Genomic DNA, 17,826 nt, shown 5'->3' on the forward strand with positions numbered 1-17,826 from the left:
AAAATGTTTACATAATTCCAAGACAACTATTCTCATTTTACTCATTTGGAAAGTATTTTTCTTAAAACTAACGATAAAACCCAAATGTAACCTTAGAATGAAACAAGGAACTAAGAAGGGAAATAATTTTAGCACACCCTTAATTGATTTTGGTACACCCTTATGTGAGATTACAATTTTCTATACTCTTCTCAGATCAATAAAAGGTGTGCCAAAATCAATTTCTAAAAATCAATTTCTAAGTACTTTCTATAGACTTTGTACAGTTAAATTGATACAGTACGAGTATGTTATTAGTATGTTATACGTCACTTTGGCGTAAGACATATGTCATAATCCATGGTCACTAATAAACAAAAAGTACTCCATTATATATCCATGCCCATCAATTCATATACTTTGAAGAAGCCCACACTTGATAACACTCCACAAATTTACAAGATTTTGGGTCCCAATTTCCAATCATCCCAAAATATGCATGAAAATCACACACATAATTAATCTACTCCATATTTCTTATGTTAAAATGAAAATCATGTTGTACTAATTCTGCGTTGTTTAGTTGTTTAGTATGAGTATGTAATGTTTCAAGAATGTTTTAAAAATGATTATGACATGTTAATCGTGTTGAATCTTGTTAAATTTGTCTTAATTCATATTATTGATTAATTTATAACTTGAATTTTTTTTTTTATATATATAATTTTTTTAACTAATAAAACTAAAATTGTATCAAAATGTAACAAATAATATAACACGAGGACGTTATAATCAATCCTTTATGAAAACGACTATTCTGTATTATACATTGTAATTTAGACTACAATATCCCGTTGTATCATAAAGTAATTTTTACCCGTTCATTAAAAAAAAAATCGACAAATTAGCTGGCCGAGTGGCTTCTGTGATTACCATATGCAGCACAACAAGATCTCCCTATTGATAATGCCTCCCACCATAGCTAAAAGTAACCTCTTTTTGGTACGACAAACATCATTAATAAACACATAAACTTTCATAAACTGTACACAAGCAGAATTATATTACTAGACAAAACCAGACAAAAACTTTTTTAAAATATAAAATGATAAAATAAAGGATAGAAAAATTAAAAAGTAACAAACTTTTAGTTATTTTTTGACCCCAAAATACGTACCCACCAACCTCAACAATCTATCTAGAAAAAAAACATTTAAATGTTTCTACTAAAATTCATAAAAATACTGCATAACAGTATAACAAATGAAATTATTCTATACATTATGTTACATAATTTTGGTATTTTTTATGTTGATAATATTAGGATGTTGTAAGTCCAACAATGTTTCAGTTGGTTATACGTTCACCTTAGCAATTCCTAGTGATTATAGTGAAGATTTCAATGGGAGGGCTTACTTGATGGAAACTGATCAAATGCCGCTCAATTTCAGGACCGCGGTGAGCGTTGAGGCTATGGATGGCCGGTACGTGTGCTCGTTACAAGTTTTTCTAGGTAGTGTTATGGTTTGGAGTTCAGGGCATATTTCTAAGTTTTATACATCTGATAGTTGTGTGCTCGAGTTCACGAAAATGGGTGATCTTCGGTTGAAAGGGCTTAATGATGATGTTGGTTGGCTTACTGGGACTTCTGGACAAGGTGTGCAGGTAACTAACACTTATACTCGTGTAATTTGAATTGTTTAGAGTTAACATCGACTAGATTGTTAGTATTGGATTACTCGATATCAAATTTATTTGTACATTAATATGCAATATGCAAAATTAGGTGTAGAGGATGCAACCCAATCTATGGATGGGTCGATTTAATCTAGATAGGTCATATTCGAGGTTATAGCCGATAAGCTATTAGGTATGGCTTGAGTTTTAGTTTTGTGATTTAGATTAGGTAATCAGGTACGAGTCAGTTTTGTCAAGTCTGTATATTTCCAGTTAGCTTAGAAAGTCACATTCTGTTTTATTTGTAGCCTTAGAACTAGACCGAATCCTGAAATCATTTTTATTTGTTGCAGAAATTGCAGTTGCTTGACAGTGGAAATTTAGTCCTAGTTGATGCTCAAGAAAACATAAAGTGGCAAACATTCAATTTTCCAACAAACATCTTACTCTTGGGGCAGAGACTAAGTGTAGCTACTCACTTGACCTCATTTCCTACTAACAAATCTTCGAGTTCGTTCTTTTCATTTGAAATTCACCATGACAAGGTTGCACTCTACCTGAATTCAGGCAGTAACAATAACAGCAACAGCTACAAGTATTCCTACTGGGAATTCCAACCTTCCGAAAGCAGAAACATCACCTACATCGAGTTAGCTTCAAGAGGGTTGGAGTTCTTTGATGACAAATTCCGAAACTTCTCTCAAATTTTTGCACCTTACCAAGATGCAGCGCGATTTCTAGCCTTGGATAATGACACTGGAAACCTCGGTCTTTACTACTACTCACCCTACAAGGACAAGTTAGAGGCATCATTTCAAGTCCTAAATACTACTTGTGATCTTCCCCTGGCTTGCTCTGCCTATGGAATTTGCACATTTTCTAGGACTTGTTCGTGTATTAGAATGTTAGCAAGGAAGCAAGATAGTTCAATCGACGAATGCAATGAAGAGTTTATTACAGGAAATCAGTGTGGCAAAGATGAGGTATGGATCATGCTTGAGTTAAAAGATGCTGATAGTTTACTAAAAAATGCTACTTCAATGAGTAATAGTAGCAAAACTAGATGCGCGAATTCTTGTTTAAATGAGTGCACTTGTGCAGCTGCATTGTACTCATCGCGTACTAGGGAATGCATGTTCTTAGATGTGGTTAGAGGGGTTAGACAGGTTAATCGAGGAAGCGGGTTGAGTTACATGGTTAAGGTTCCGAAGGGAAGATTTGGGAAGCATAAGAAGAGTGGTTTGAAGAAATGGGTTTTGGTTTTGATACTTGTTGGTGATGGAATGGTTTTGTTTTTGGTACTTGGAGGTCTTGGGTATTTCTTGGTTTGGAAAAGGAAAAAGAGGTTGAGGGATGGAAATTGTTCTTCCTAACATAAAAATGTAAGTGATCCTAGATTTTGGGATGTTATTCTTTCATTTTAAAGTGTTCATTTTGATGTCAATGAACAAATTTTTGATAGTTTAATTGGGTCAAAACATTGCAAAAATAAAAATTACTATTGGTTGTAAAAAGTTAGTGTACGTACTTGTTGCTTTTGTTTGGAAGCCTAAGTTGCTTACGCACTTGATTGATTCATTGAGTAATAGGCCAATTTAAGGCTTTAATTAATACTGGTATAAAGGATAATTTGACTCATACAAGCAATTATAGAATAGGACTTAAAACAATAAGGGACCGTTTGGTTGGGGACTTGGGGTTAATAATCAAAGTGAATGAACATGTCTGATTCCTTTTGTTGATATATGTTTGTCATTTTTAATCATTCCCTTTACCCATTTTTATTTTTAAGTTTACCCAAAATCATTCTACTTTGATTATCCCTCCTCTAGCCTTTTCCATTCCCTTTCCTTTTCCACCTTACTCCACCATATCCACACCAACCACCACCTTTCTACCTTACCCCTACTGCACAACCACCACCTAGCCAACTCGCCGCCCCTTCCCCGGCCATCGCCGCCCCTCCCCTGCCCCCGATAAGCTTGCACCTCCTTGAAAAATTTTCCCCACCCTTCGTCAGAAGTTGCTGGACTTGGTCGCACCTCCCCTAACCCTCGCCGGAGGTCATCACAAATTCCCATCCTCGCAGGAAGTCGTCGCACATCTTCCCGCGTCCCGTCCTTATTACCAGAATACTAGCCACCGCCGGAGAGGGAATTGATAAAATCCTAGATATTTGGGGAAATTGGAGGAGAGAGAATTGGAGTGAGGTTGAAGCTTGAAAACCCTAATAATGGCGATTGAGGAGAAAGAAAGAGGAGTGAGGTGTGACGAACTCCGGCCAGATGGTGAATCCTTCTTTAGAGTATTTGCGGGGATGGGGGAAGGTTTTACTGGGCGGCGAGGGGTGGGGGAGGTGCGACGACCGGCGACAAGGGGTGGAGAAGTTTCAACGATGGGTGGCGAGTGTTGGTGAGGTCGTGGCTGGAGAAGAAGGAAAGATGGGCTGTGTGGTGATGGTGGTGATACCCTTTGTTTTTGTAAACCAAACAACATACTACATGAAAATGGAAGTTATGAGCTCAGAAACGGCTAAACATATCATTGTTCAACAAACTAGTTAAAGAAGTAGTTTATCATTAGGAGAGGCAATGTGGGATATATTAGTTTTTTTTTTTTTTTTTTTTTGACAAAGAGAACTTAAATTACAACAAAAAAACTGAAAAATAAAACAAAGTAAAACTCTACGCCTTGCTGCACCTGCAAGAGAATGAGCTTCTCCAACCGAAGACCTAGAAACCTTACGAATATGACAAGAAGAAAAAGAAGAGATAACATCCCTAATTTCCTGAATTGTCCAGACCAGCGAAATATCCGAAGAAGCATGCTCTTGAATCATCTTAGGAACCGACATACAATCAGTAAGGAGGCAGAGACTGACGACACCTCGTTGCCAAGCATGTTTAAGTCCAAAAGACACGCCAACAATTCAGAATGAAGAGCAGAACTAGCCATACAAGCTCGAGCTCCTCCCCCAATACGACGAGATCGAGAAGAAGACAGATCCAAAAAACACCAGCCCGTACCAGCATTATGATTCCCTCGATCCCAGGCCCCATCAAAACACATCAGAACGTCACATAAAACAGTAGCTTCACCCCTTAACACCTGCCAAGTAGAATAAGACGAGAATCTAGGAGGAATACCAGGACAACAACCAGCAATTTCACGAGCCTTACCACTTCTAGCACTCCACTCCAAAGCCAACTCCAAAATACAATGGGGGGGAATAGACTGCTGAACGAAATCGAACATTATTCCTAGTAATCCAAATAGCCCAACACATCCCGAAGAAACGATCTAAATCAAGCCAATGCTTGGCAGAAGCATAACCAGTAATAATAGAAGTAAACCAATCAGAAAAAAGAAGAGGAACCTCAGGCGAAGGAAAGGAATTACAGGCAATAGAATTCCACAAACACCAAGTAAAAGGACACTCCCGAAATATATGAACCACAGATTCCGAAGATCCATGACAAAACACGCAAGTAGCATCAATCGGAATGCCCCTAAAAGCTAGAACATCTGCCGTTGGAAAGGCATTGTGTAAAACCTTCCAGGCTAACATTTTCCACTTAGGGAGAATGGGAAGACCCCAGAAACGCTTCCACCAAGAGGAATCATTAGTCACATACCTAAAAGAAATTTGTTGAGATACAAGAGCAGCATATGCCGATTTAGTCGAGAAAGCCCCATCCCTAGTATATTTCCAGTAAACAAAATCATCAATCTGCTGCTTTGGACGCTCAAGCCTAAGAATTACTGAAGCAACAGAAACAGGAAAGAGCTGCCTAATTAAAGACGTATTCCATGTCCCAGTATCATGCAGTAATAAATCAGAAACCATCAAAGGACGATCTTCCACAGGAATACAATCCTTGAATTCAACCTGAATATTAGTCACCCAGCAATCCTGTAAAATACTAACCTGGGTACCCGACCCTATCTTCCAGGCCAGACCATGAGATAAAGCTTTACCGCCTTCCAACAAACCACGACAACCCCAAGAAGGATTGGAAATCAAAGGTTTGGAAGAAAGTAAAGAAGGATACTTAGCTTTAAGGACCCGAGAAGCCAAAAGCTGTGGATTAAACCGCAACCTCCATACTTGCTTTGCTAACAAAGCCAAATTAAAAGAACGAATATGACGAATGCCTAAGCCCCCTAAACCTTTAGGGAGATGTAATAGTGAAGAGGAAACCATAGATAGACCCCTAGAATCTTTATTAGATTTCCACCAAAAACGAGACAACAACGAGTCAATTCGATCACAAATAGTAGCAGGAACTTTGAAGACAGAAAGCACATGGTTGAAAGTAGCAATGAGAACAGAATTAATTATTACCAACTTTGCAGCCGCCGATAGCCAGAGAGAAGCAAAGGAAGACAGTCTTCTAACTATCTTATCAACCATAAACTGAAACTCTTTGCACTTCGCACGACCCAAATCCATAGGAAGACCCAAATAGTTGCCAATAGAAGAGCATGAATTCATTCGTAGACTTGCAGATAAGTAGTCTCGATAATCTGCTGGGGTATTGGAACTAAACCTCACAAACGATTTTTGTAAATTAATCATCTGACCGAAACAGAGCAGAACTCATTTATCACTACAATAACCTGGTCACAAGCATCAGGAGATACCTTGAAAAATAATAAAGCATCATCCGCAAAGAAAAAATGAGACACAGAGGGCGCCCTTCTCGAAACACGTAATCCTTGGAACAAACCCTTTTTCTCATCCCGACGCAACATTAGCGAGAAAACTTCCATACATAAAACGAACAGGTAGGGGGATAAAGGGTCTCCTTGACGTAGGCCACATCTAGGAACAAAAGGCAGGGAAGGAGAGCCATTAACCAAAATCTGATAAGAAACCGTTGAAACACATTGTTGAATCAAATGCACCCAATACGGAGGGAAGCAAACCGACGCAGAAATATCCCATAAGAAATCCCAATTGACCCGATCATAAGCTTTATTCATGTCAAGCTTTAACGCCGCAGAACACAGCTTAGAAGAAGTCGTAGACATGTAAGATAACAATTCATGAGCCAATAAACAACTATCCGTCATTAACCTCCCAGGAACAAAGGCATTATGAGATTCAGAAATCAAGGACGGTAACACGCTTCGCAGTCTGTTAGTTAAGCATTTTGCAATACACTTATAAAGCACATTGCATAAACCAATAAGTCTGAACTGAGAAGGAGACTCAGGATGATCTACCTTTGGAAGAAGGGTCAAGAAAGTTCGGTTCCACTTCTTTAGCAAATAGCCACACGCAAAGAAAAACTGAATGGCCTTAACCACCTCTGACCCAACAGTCTGCCAATGCGACTTAAAGAACCCTGAAGTAAAACCATCCGGACCAGGAGACTTATCCGAACCAATATGAAACATAGCATCCTTAATTTCTGAGGCTGAAAAAGGTTGCATCAAGAACTGATAGTTCCCCAAAGAAAGGGTCGGAAACTCTAAATCCTCCCAATCACAAGAGACCACAGCAGGAGATGTATTCTGACAATTATAGAGCAAAGAAAAATGATTAATCAAAAGATCAGAAATCTGATGTTGATCAGAAACCCAATTATCATCACCATCTTTCAAGCTCATAATTTTATTCCTGCGCCGCCGAGCTTGCACAGAACGAAAGAGAATACTAGAATGGGATTCACCCAAAGCATCCCATTTAGTTTTACACCTTTGTCCAAAATAAGAACGCCACCTGAGCATGAGATAAATTATCTTCTCTAATTAGAAGGAAATCACTTCGTGCTTGAGCCTCCTGTAAGTTCAAAGAACCTGAAGTAACAGAAATCTGAAGATCTTGCCAGTCAATACCCCATCTCCTTTTGTTAGAAACACACCAGTTTAACAAGCAACGTTTCACTTCATCCATCTTACGGGAAATAGAGAACATAAGGGAACCTGAAGAAGGATGTTTCCATTCATCTCTGACCAAAGAAAAAATCTCCTTCAAATCCAAACACCAATTCTCAATTTTATAAGGGCGTTTTCTAAAATTGGAAAACCCTACTTCTCGAAGAATAATCGCCGCATGATCCGAAAAAAGAATTGGTTGATGGTAAACAGAGGCCTCAGGAAACATGTCCAACCACGAGGAAGTAGCATAACCCCTATCCAGTCTCTCAAAGGTGGGATTCTGAAGTTGACCATTAGTCCAAGTGAAGTGTGCTAAAAAGGAATGTCCATCAACTGAGAACCTAATTTCCATTCTATAAAGTTATGACGACCAACACTAACAGAGGATCCACCAACTTTATCACTAAAGTACTCAACTTGATTAAAATCCCCCAAAATTACTACATTCGGTACTTTTTGTAAAATTGCAGATATTTCATCCCAAACTAAATATCGAAAATCAACCTGAGGCGATCCATATTCAAATATAATATATTTTATTGCTTGACCAGGCATAACCACCTTGCAAAATATAACATGAGCCGATACATAAATAGGCAAAACAACAACCGGGGCAAACCAAAAAACAACCAAGCCCCCACTAAGACCTACAGCATCTACCCCACAAAAACCATCACAACCTACTAAAGACAACTTATTCATAGCAACATCTACAGAGACTAAAGTTTCCATAAGAAACATAATATCTACATTATAAGAGCGGACTAAAGAAGCGACATACGGAACTTTAGGGGAGTCCTCTGTACCCAGGCCCCTACAATTCCACGCCGCTATGTTCATGGCTGATTTGGTGGCTCGTTCCGGGAAGCCACCACACCCTCAAACCCCTCCGGCGAAGAACCCGGAGTAGTAGAACCCCCATTGTTGCACTTACGCTTTTTAAAGGGTTTGAGAAAAGGAAAGCATACTGATCCCGCATCCGAAACAGAAGGATGAACAACAGGAGCTTCCTGAGCTGAAGCACGTTTACAAGGGCAAACCTCTTTCACCCATTTCCAAGCACGATCCCCTTTCTTAGACAGTCGTAAAGTCAGGGCCTGTTTCTTGTCCCGTATCCAGAGTAATCGGAGAAGAGGTGGGAAAAGCTGTAGAACCAGGAGATTGAGGCACAGATGCTGGCAGAGAACAGTCCATCGGAATCGGGACATCCGAAAGGGTACCCGAGTTATCACTTGGAAGCTGATAATCTTGTAATAAACAGGACATTAAATCGTTGAAAATATGCATAGTTAAAAATGTTTTATCTAAAATCTATCACTTTTTTTTTTTGTGCCAGTACACTTACCTGAGATAATTAATTACTTTTGACATCAAACAAAAATTCACTCCTTATATATTACTTCCTCGTTTTTTAATAGTTGTAACAAACATTTTTTTTCTCACGATATTTAAGGTATGTGGGGTTCACATGGGGTGAGTGATTATTAAAAGTGTAATTTAGTGGGTTATGTGTTTAAATAAGAGAAATATTATAGTTTTTCCCCAAAATAATTTTTATTTATGATGGGTTGTAAGTATTATGACATTTTCATTTTAAGAAAGCGTTGTAATTTGCAAGTATTAAAAAACGGATGAAGTCTATTTAACTATTACTAAAACATGCTACATTAACGTTACTATTGTCTACGTGACAGTTTCTTCATAAAAAATAAAAATTACGGAGTGAAAAAAAACTGTCTAATTAAAGAGCTATAATGACGTCATAGTTGGGTTTAATGGGATTTAATAGTAATCGCAACTTTTTAAAAAATTTGCGGTAAGTTTACCATTTCCAATAATTAAATAAAAAGGTGAGCTCGGAAGCGTCTATAGTAAATCATCAAATCAAACAAACGTAGAGGACCCTCCATCCACTATGGCACAGCTTTCCTCACTGCTCATCTCTTAAGTTGTACACTAGGTTATTTATAGTAATATTTTATCATCAAGACAGTCGATGTGGGATTATTCAATTGTATTAACATGTGCTACCTTTCAAGCAAGTTTCAACTACTTAAAGTTGAATATAGATGTTGCATTATCAAGGTGACAATTAATTTTGAAAGTAAGTTATGTTTTGTTTTTTTCTTCTCATTAATTGGTTGAGCCTTTATTTCTTATCATGTTGCAAAGTAAAATATATATACGTCGTACAATAGTATATGTACTTCGTATATTGACAAATATGTCAATCAAACTGTTAATTATTTAGAAACGAAGGGATCATAAAAGATTATTATATGTATTCAACAATATATACTTTGTATTACTGTTGAATAACTAATATAATATCGAGTAACAAATGTTGTATGCATGTATCCAAATTATTTTATTTAATTCTTATATTGGGAGGACATATAATTCTAACCGTATAGTTATTCTTTATATTCATATCCTAAAAAATCAAAAAACACATCATTATTCTATTAATCTTGTGAAGTTTAACATAAAAAATTTTAGTGCTCAGACACGTCGGTTTGTCATCTGTTGTTCAGAGAAACGTAGTGGACTCTTCCATAGTTCCATCTACACAAGCGCAATATGCATCATAGCTCAATAGTTAATACAACGGAAGTGTATTATTGAATATAAACATGTTTTTGTTAGTGATATAACGTAAATGTGGGACAATTGAATGTATGCTACTTAGAGTCTTAGAGGTGTTAAAAATCGATCTGACTGAACAATCCGATTTATTATGATCTGAAAAAACAGACACAATAATTTCGTACTCCAACCCAAGTACCCAAATCGACAAATTTTTCAAGAAATCACACATACAAAACTAAAATATCGAGAAATCATTCCACAAAGCTAGGAACCGAGCTAAGGCTAAGTCATTTAAATCCTCCAACAAAATGGGTCGAATATATTCCAAGACCATCATGAATAGTGCGTATGTTCTTAATTGCAACATTGGAAGTTTAGACATCTTGTTAATGCATATCTCAAATTTAATACTTCGTAATATCTAATTATGTTTATTGTATCTTATAATAGTTTGGGTTTATAAAAAAAAATGTTTATTGTATCTTATAATAGTTTGGGTTTATATCTGTAAAGTATATTTGTATATGTTAAGAGTCTTGAGACTTTCTAAAAAAAAACTACAAATATTGACACGAATCTAACAAGATTATCTTAAATGTTTGTATATTTCTTAGCAAAGTATAACAAAAAAGACAATCAAATGAATGTGTGTAAATAGTGTACAATTTCAAACTGTAAGACAGTGAGTTTGTGTAATTCTCTTCGCCATTGTATTCTCATTAGCAACATATATATAGGTGAATAATTACAACATAAACATGGAGAATACATAAGGTTACACAATAATAATTACAGAATACCAAGTGATGAGTGAATACTAATCATATCCCCACTAACACACCTCCGCAGTCGTAGCGGGAGAAGGCCGAACGCTTAGACTGTTTCTGAAATCCAAGAAGAGCTGCCGAGGTAAACCTTTCGTGAAAATGTCCGCGTATTGGTACGATGAAGGAACGTGGAGCACCCTTACTTGACCCGAGGCAACCTTTTCACGAACAAATAGAATATCTAACTCGATGTGCTTTGTTCGTTGATGTTGGACGGGATTGCTAGACAAATACATAGCGGAGATGTTGTCACAATAGACAAGGGTAGCCCGTCGAAGTGGGCAGTGAAGTTCGAGCATCAGGTTGCGAATCCAACAAGTTTCCGCAACAACATTAGCGACGACACGGTATTCTGCTTCGGCACTTGACTTAGATAAGGTTGGTTGCCGTTTTGCTGGCCAAGACACAAGGTTATCACCGAGATAGACGCAGTAGCCGGAGGTCGACCGCCGTGTGTCTGGACAGCCGCCCCAGTCGACGTCCGTATATGAGACAAGGCTGCTAGGAGCAGACCGATAAAGATGCAGGCCATGGTCGGCTGTGCCCTTGATGTATCGTATGATCCGTTTGAGGGCATTGAAGTGTGGCTCACGAGGGTCATGCATGAACAAACAGATTTGTTGTACGGCATATGCGATGTCCGGTCGTGTGAATGTGAGGTATTGCAAAGCACCCGCAAGACTACGGTACAGAGAAGGGTCAGCGACCGGTTTGCCATCAAGAGCACTTAATTTGGATTTAGAGTCAACCGAGGTGGAAACCTGCTTGCAATTTCCCATGTTGGCATGAATAATGATCTCTTCGGCATACTTTTGTTGAGTGAGAAACATAACACTAGGAGACCGAGTTACGGAAATTCCCAAAAAATAGTGAAGCTTCCCGAGGTCCGACATATCAAATTCGGATTTAAGGAGCCCAATAATCTCGGACTTAAGAGCCTCCGAAGAAGTTGTAAGCACAATGTCATCAACGTACAAAAGTAAGTAAGCAATATTCGGGCCATGACGGAAAATGAAAAGTGAGTTATCACTTTTGCTACATACAAACCCAATCCGAAGGAGATAATTAGCAAATCGTTGGTACCACGCTCTAGGAGCCTGTTTCAGACCATACAAAGATTTTCGGAGCCGACACACATAATGAGGAAACCGAGGGTCCACGAAACCCGGAGGTTGATGCATAAAGACAGTTTCTTTGAGATCCCCATGAAGAAACGCATTTTTGACATCAAGTTGATGAATAGGCCAATTTCTCCCCATAGCAATACTCAAAACCGTACGAATAGTGGTCGGTTTAACCACTGGACTAAAAGTCTCATCACAGTCAATCCCAACCTGTTGAGACTTGCCATTCACAACAAGTCTCGCCTTGTGTCTCTCCAAATCACCATTTTCCCTGTATTTGTGCTTAAAAAGCCACATGCATCGGATAATGTTCACCCCCTCCGGTCTCGGAACAAGTTCCCATGTTTGCTGTTTTACAAGAGCATTATATTCCTCATTCATAGCGGCATTCCAATTCGGATCTAGTTTGGCTAATTTTGGATTTGTAGGAATAGAAGAAATAGCTTGGGCCGAGCAATTATACTTCGGATTAGGCTTAAAAATTCCACTCTTAGCTCGAGTATGCATAGAATGTGATGGAACTAGAATTGGGCTTGAGTGAGGAGTAGGAACAGCATTAAGGGGAATTGATCCAAATTGGATCAATGGGGAAAGAGGCGGACTGGGCTGTTGGGTTGAGCCGCGGCCCACCAGAGGAGAAGATTGGAGAGGGGATATTGAAGGAGAGTTTGGAGGGGAAAATGGCGGGTTTGGTTGATAGTGGTTTGGGCCGGCATTAGTGGGCTGAGAAGCTGGGCCAGTATGAGTTTGGATGAGAATAGGGGCTATGATGGGAGGAATTTGGGAGTCTAAAAGCTATAGTCCGAATCACGAAAATTTGAGAGGTCAGAGAAGGGGAAAACATCCTCTACAAAGGTGATATGTCGTGAAATCGTGATTTTGTTGGATGATAATTCATAGCAAAGATAACCCCGATGGTTGGATGGGAACCCCAAAAAAACACAAGGTTTAGAACGGGGAGCTAGCTTATGAGGAGCAGTGGCACTCAAATTTGGGTAGCAAAGACATCCAAAAATACGAAGGTGGTCGTATGTAGGAAACCTACGGTATAAAACCTCGGTTGGAGTTTTGTTTTGGATGGTCTTTGATGGTAGAATGTTGAGTATGTAAGAAACCATTTGAATAGCATAAACCCAAAAAGTAGGTGGAAGAGAAGCATGAAAAAGAACTGTGCGAGACATATTGTTGATGGTACGGATTATTCTTTCGGCTTTCCCATTTTGGGAGGAAGTGTTAGGGCAAGAGAAACGAAAGACCATGCCATTTTTCGCACAAAAGGTAAGAAAGGGAGAATTATCGAATTCCCGACCATTGTCACTTTGAAAGGTTTTAATGTCCCTCTCAAATTGTGTTTTCACATAAGTGCGGAAATTCAAAAAAATGTCATAGACTTGGGATTTGTATTTTAGAGGAAAAATCCAAAGAAAATGAGAGAAGTCATATTCAAGCAACACCAAATAATATTTATGACCCAATTTGCTAGTAATAGGAGAAGTCCATAAGTCCGCATGAATTATATCAAAAGGGAAAAACGTTACAATAGTAGACGACTTAAAAGGGAGTCGCACATGTTTTCCTAAAGGACAAGAGTAGCAAAAAGGAGTACTAGCATGCTTATTACAATTGATAAGATTGTTTTTCCTAAGAAAATCAAAAACTGGTGTGCCGGGATGTCCAAGTCTATGATGCCAAGTTGAAGGAGAGATTGCAGCTAGAGAGAGTTGAGAGTTGGAAGCGGAAATTGTGGATAGAGGATAGAGGTCCCCCACACTATTGCATCTCGCTAGAATTGTCCCCGAATGAAGGTCCTTCACACAAAAACCAAGAGGATCAAATTCAACAGAAACAGAATTATCACATGTGAATTTTCTCACAGAAATTAGGTTTTTAATAATGCTAGGAACATGTAGGACATTCTTGAGTTGGAAAGAAGAGTTATGTGGGGGGGTAGTGGTGGATCCGTAGCCATGAATAGGAATGCATTTGCCATCATCGACTAAAATGTATTGAGGAATGCTCAAATTAAACAGTTTAGAGAAATTACCCGAATCACGAGTCATATGAGAAGTGGCCCCCGTGTCCATGTACCAACCGTTGTCGGGAGTTTGGAAGCTCATTGAGCTATATGCTTGACCAAATTCCGTGGGAGTCATGAGAGGACCATATCCGAATTGAGCTGGGCTAGCATAGTAGGCTTGATGCTGATTTGGTCGTGGGCCCAAGAGAGACGGTTGGGGCTGCCCCTTGAACTGCTGCATTGGGCCAGTAGGGAATGGGCAAGGGGGGGGGGGAAGCCCACTAGCCTGGTTGCTGTTGCTGCCAAGTGGGCTGCCCGCCCCATTGAGGAGCCTGCTGGGCCAAGTACTGTGGGCCGTTGGGCTGGTGAGAAGAGGAGGGATTTGTGGTTCGCCCCCTGCCACGCCCCTTCCCATTTTTACTCTGCCCTCTGCCACGACCCCGCCCTCCACGAATAGCCCCACCACACTGACTGTCGGAGTGTTGCGGTGGTGGTGGTGACGGTGCCGCGACGGCAGTCGGTGGTTGTTGAGCCATGAGGGCCTGTTGACCATGCTCTTCTTGCTTTGACTTTCGGGTTTCTTCTAGCAAGAACATAGAACGAGCCTTGATAAAACTTGGGGTTGGTTCGGTTTGGGAAATCAGTGCGGCAACCGTGTCATACTCCCCTTTTGTCAAACCAGAAATCAACTGAAGAACCATTTTTCTGTCGGAGACCGGATTGTCGACATTGCTTAATTGGTCGGCAAGAAGCTTGATCTCTTTGCAATAATCTTCCATATTAGCAAAATGTTCAAGTCGAGTCCATAACTGAAGAGCGGTTGCACCTTGCTTCATGATGGCGTGAACAAGGTCTTTAGAGATAGTACTATAAATCCAGCCCTTCACAATTGCATCTAACCTTGTCCATGTCGCATCATCAATATCTGAGGGTCGAGAAACGGAGGCATCGATATGGTCAAGAACATTGTACGCACATGCTTGAATATGAAAGCGTTCAACCCATGTGGCGTATTGCCCTTCTTCTTGATCAAGGGTGATGCTAATCAGATTTTTGATGTTGTTTACGGCATAGGCGGGTTGGAAACCGGGAGAGGGTGGTGGGGGAGTTTGATCATCACCAGCCACAGATGACGGAAGGAGATACGGTGGCTACTAGAAAGCTACGGCAGGCCAAGGGTCGAATGGGGAAAAGAGAAGAGAAAGAGTCACCCTTAGGCAACTGATACCATGTAAGACAGTGAGTTTGTGTAATACCAAGTGATGAGAGAATACTAATCATATCCACTAACACAAACATTATTTATTTTATTTTATTTTGTTTTTTGGACAAGAGTAATTAGCTTGTTATATCACCTAGTTTGATTTAGATGTTTGTGTAAAAGTTTATTTAGCTAGCATGAAGTACTTTGTCCCAAAAAAAAAATATAGCATGAAGTAGCTACTTAATTTTGTAAAACGACCGCTAGGAAAAACAGAAATTGTTGGGCCCAATTGGCAATTGGATAAACAAATGGGCTATGTAATGTGCTATAATACTGGACCACTAGATATAAAGTAGATTGGGCTATTATTTGTCAATGGACTAGCCAGTTGATTGCGAGAAAACACAACACAACATGTGCTGAGGTGAGCTGATAAACAACTATACAAAACATGTGTGAGCTCTTATTAAAATGTGGATGCCAATTGTTGTACATTGCAAATTTGTGTGACCACCAAACACTAGTAGAATAAATGTGATGGGAAGCAGTTATAGGCAAGCGGTTTACAAAATCCGCTTCCCATTTGATTAATAAAAAAAAAGAGGGAAGTGAAATGGGAAGCGGTTTTGGCGCGAACTGCTTTCCTTTTAACTAATGGCCAGCGGTTTGGCCTTGAACCGCTTACCATTAGTTAAATTGGCAAGCGGTTCATGGCTAAACCGCTTACCATTTTAAAAAAAAAAAGCAGGCTTATGAACAGTGACTACACCCTCTCTTCTCCTCCCTGTTTCATTCAATTTACTTCCCAAAATTTTCAATTCCCCCGCCTTCACTCCTCCTCTCTGTCTCCCTCGTCCTCACCTGTCTTCTCACTTCTTCAGATTCCGGCCACCACCACCACCACTCCATTCATATTCATTTTTATTTTTTTTTTAATTTGGCTATTTAATTAAGTGAAGCTGCGGCGTTTGGGGGTCGTGCGTGGGTCGTGGGTTGAGGCTGCTGCTGGTGGTGGGTCGAGGCGGCTGCTGCTTGGTCGGAGGTTGATGGTGGTTGCTCGAGGCTGCCGGTGTTAGCTGGTGGTGTTCGTGGGTGTACTTGGTGGTGGTGCATGTTTGAGGGTGTTGTTGAACCGAGCCCAAGCACGCATTCTAGCTTCAATCTTCAATCTTTGTCTTTCTCACTCTCAAATTAGGGTGAGTTCTTGCTAAATTTTAGTTTCATATGTATTAATTAGTATTAATTGTTTGTTATTCCAAAATTTCAAGTTAGGGTTTCAAGTAGTTAATCCAAGTTTCATATGTATATATATATATTGTTTGAATTTGAGTAGCTTTAAATGAAATTGATGAATAGAATATATATTAGTTAACATTTTAGTTTGTTAAGTGTGGTTAATAAATTGCAATGTATATATGAATATAATGGATTGATATATATATATATATATATATATATATATATATATATATATATATATATATATATATATATATATATATATATATAAGTAAACTTATTTTGATTTTGTATGTATGTTAATTTAATTATTAGCCCTATTTAAATGAATGAACTTGTTTATTGTTGAATGTCAAATAAATGCAAATAATAATTGAATGCTTGAATCATCATTTTCCTAGATACCCGTTCGAGTCTTTCTCAATAGGAGAAAGTCTTGAATAGTCCCCAGTTGGGACTGTTCTTGGACGTTTAATCTCACTTAGGTAGTGAATGTATGTCTGTTTTTCGATTTTAAGGAATATCCGGGCTTCTCATTTTCTCACCATGTTCTCTGGGTACATATGTAGGTAAGTTATTACCTACATCGTGTACTTGGAGAACTGGGGGGAAATGCTGCCGGATTTTCCTTAAAATTGAAAAGTTGACATACATTCACTAGTGAGATTAGACGTTCAAGGATAGGTTAGGTTGGAGTGATAAGGACCTTTTGGGAGCATTCATTTTACGATTTATGGATGATATATATGCTATGTACTTTGATTACATAATATATTTTACATTTATCATTGTTTGAAATGTGTTGGTATGTTTAAAGGTAATTTAAATCGTCAATGGATCGCGGTTGGATGTATGGTAGACGTGATACATTGGAATTTTTTAATGGGGTTCAAGAGTTTTGCAAGAGTGCTTCACAGTATCAGCTTAGAACGGGTGTCAATTACCTTTATTGTCCTTGTGTCAATTGTAATAATGTCATAAGGGTCAATAGTGTGGATACCTGGAGTGACACTAGTTTCACTTCTTTATTGACTGCGTTATGTGATATGTTGCCAGATGGGAATGAACTTCCTAATTCCTATTATTATGCAAAGAAACTAATGTGTCCATTTGGTTTGGAGTATAAAAAGATACATGCATGTCCTAATGACTGTGTTCTGTATCGAAATGAATATAAAGAGTTGGAGGAGTGTCCACGTTGCGGTAAGTCGCGTTACAAGCGATCAAGCTGCAATGCTGGTAGTAAAGGACCTCCTGCCAAGGTGTTGTGGTATCTTCCTATTA

At 39.0% G+C, this 17,826-nt stretch overlaps 2 protein-coding genes across 2 annotated transcripts; one reads left to right on the forward strand and one right to left on the reverse strand.

Annotated features, from left to right (window-relative positions):
• The first annotated feature begins 703 nt into the window (after nucleotides 1-703).
• LOC110698134 (G-type lectin S-receptor-like serine/threonine-protein kinase SD2-5) lies at nucleotides 704-3,285 on the forward strand. The gene is made up of 2 exons (XM_021875545.1): nucleotides 704-1,644; nucleotides 2,010-3,285. Exons 1-2 carry the CDS (start codon nucleotides 1,243-1,245, stop codon nucleotides 3,027-3,029), a joined length of 1,422 nt encoding a protein of 473 aa, XP_021731237.1. The 5' UTR covers nucleotides 704-1,242; the 3' UTR covers nucleotides 3,030-3,285.
• Nucleotides 3,286-14,380: 11,095 nt separating this feature from the next.
• LOC110698267 lies at nucleotides 14,381-16,212 on the reverse strand. The gene is made up of 2 exons (XM_021875663.1): nucleotides 16,165-16,212; nucleotides 14,381-15,250 (listed from the first exon to the last, which is right to left on the reverse strand). The coding sequence occupies exons 1-2, from the start codon at nucleotides 16,210-16,212 to the stop codon at nucleotides 14,381-14,383; spliced, it is 918 nt and encodes a 305-aa protein (XP_021731355.1).
• Between the last annotated feature and the right edge of the window lie 1,614 nt (nucleotides 16,213-17,826).

Source organism: Chenopodium quinoa, unplaced genomic scaffold, assembly GCF_001683475.1.
Source record: "Chenopodium quinoa cultivar QQ74 unplaced genomic scaffold, ASM168347v1, whole genome shotgun sequence".
Taxonomy (NCBI): Eukaryota; Viridiplantae; Streptophyta; class Magnoliopsida; order Caryophyllales; family Amaranthaceae; genus Chenopodium; species Chenopodium quinoa.

Excerpts from the sequence above, each read along its gene's own strand:
- LOC110698134 (XM_021875545.1), top strand. The coding sequence starts at position 1,243 with ATGAAATTATTCTATACATTATGTTACATAATTTTGGTATTTTTTATG. Across the intron at positions 1,645-2,009 it reads CTTCTGGACAAGGTGTGCAG|AAATTGCAGTTGCTTGACAG; the intron begins GTAACTAACACT and ends TATTTGTTGCAG.
- LOC110698267 (XM_021875663.1), bottom strand. The coding sequence starts at position 16,212 with ATGGAGTGGTGGTGGTGGTGGCCGGAATCTGAAGAAGTGAGAAGACAG. Across the intron at positions 15,251-16,164 it reads CTGAAGAAGTGAGAAGACAG|CCACCGTATCTCCTTCCGTC; the intron begins GTGAGGACGAGG and ends GCTTTCTAGTAG.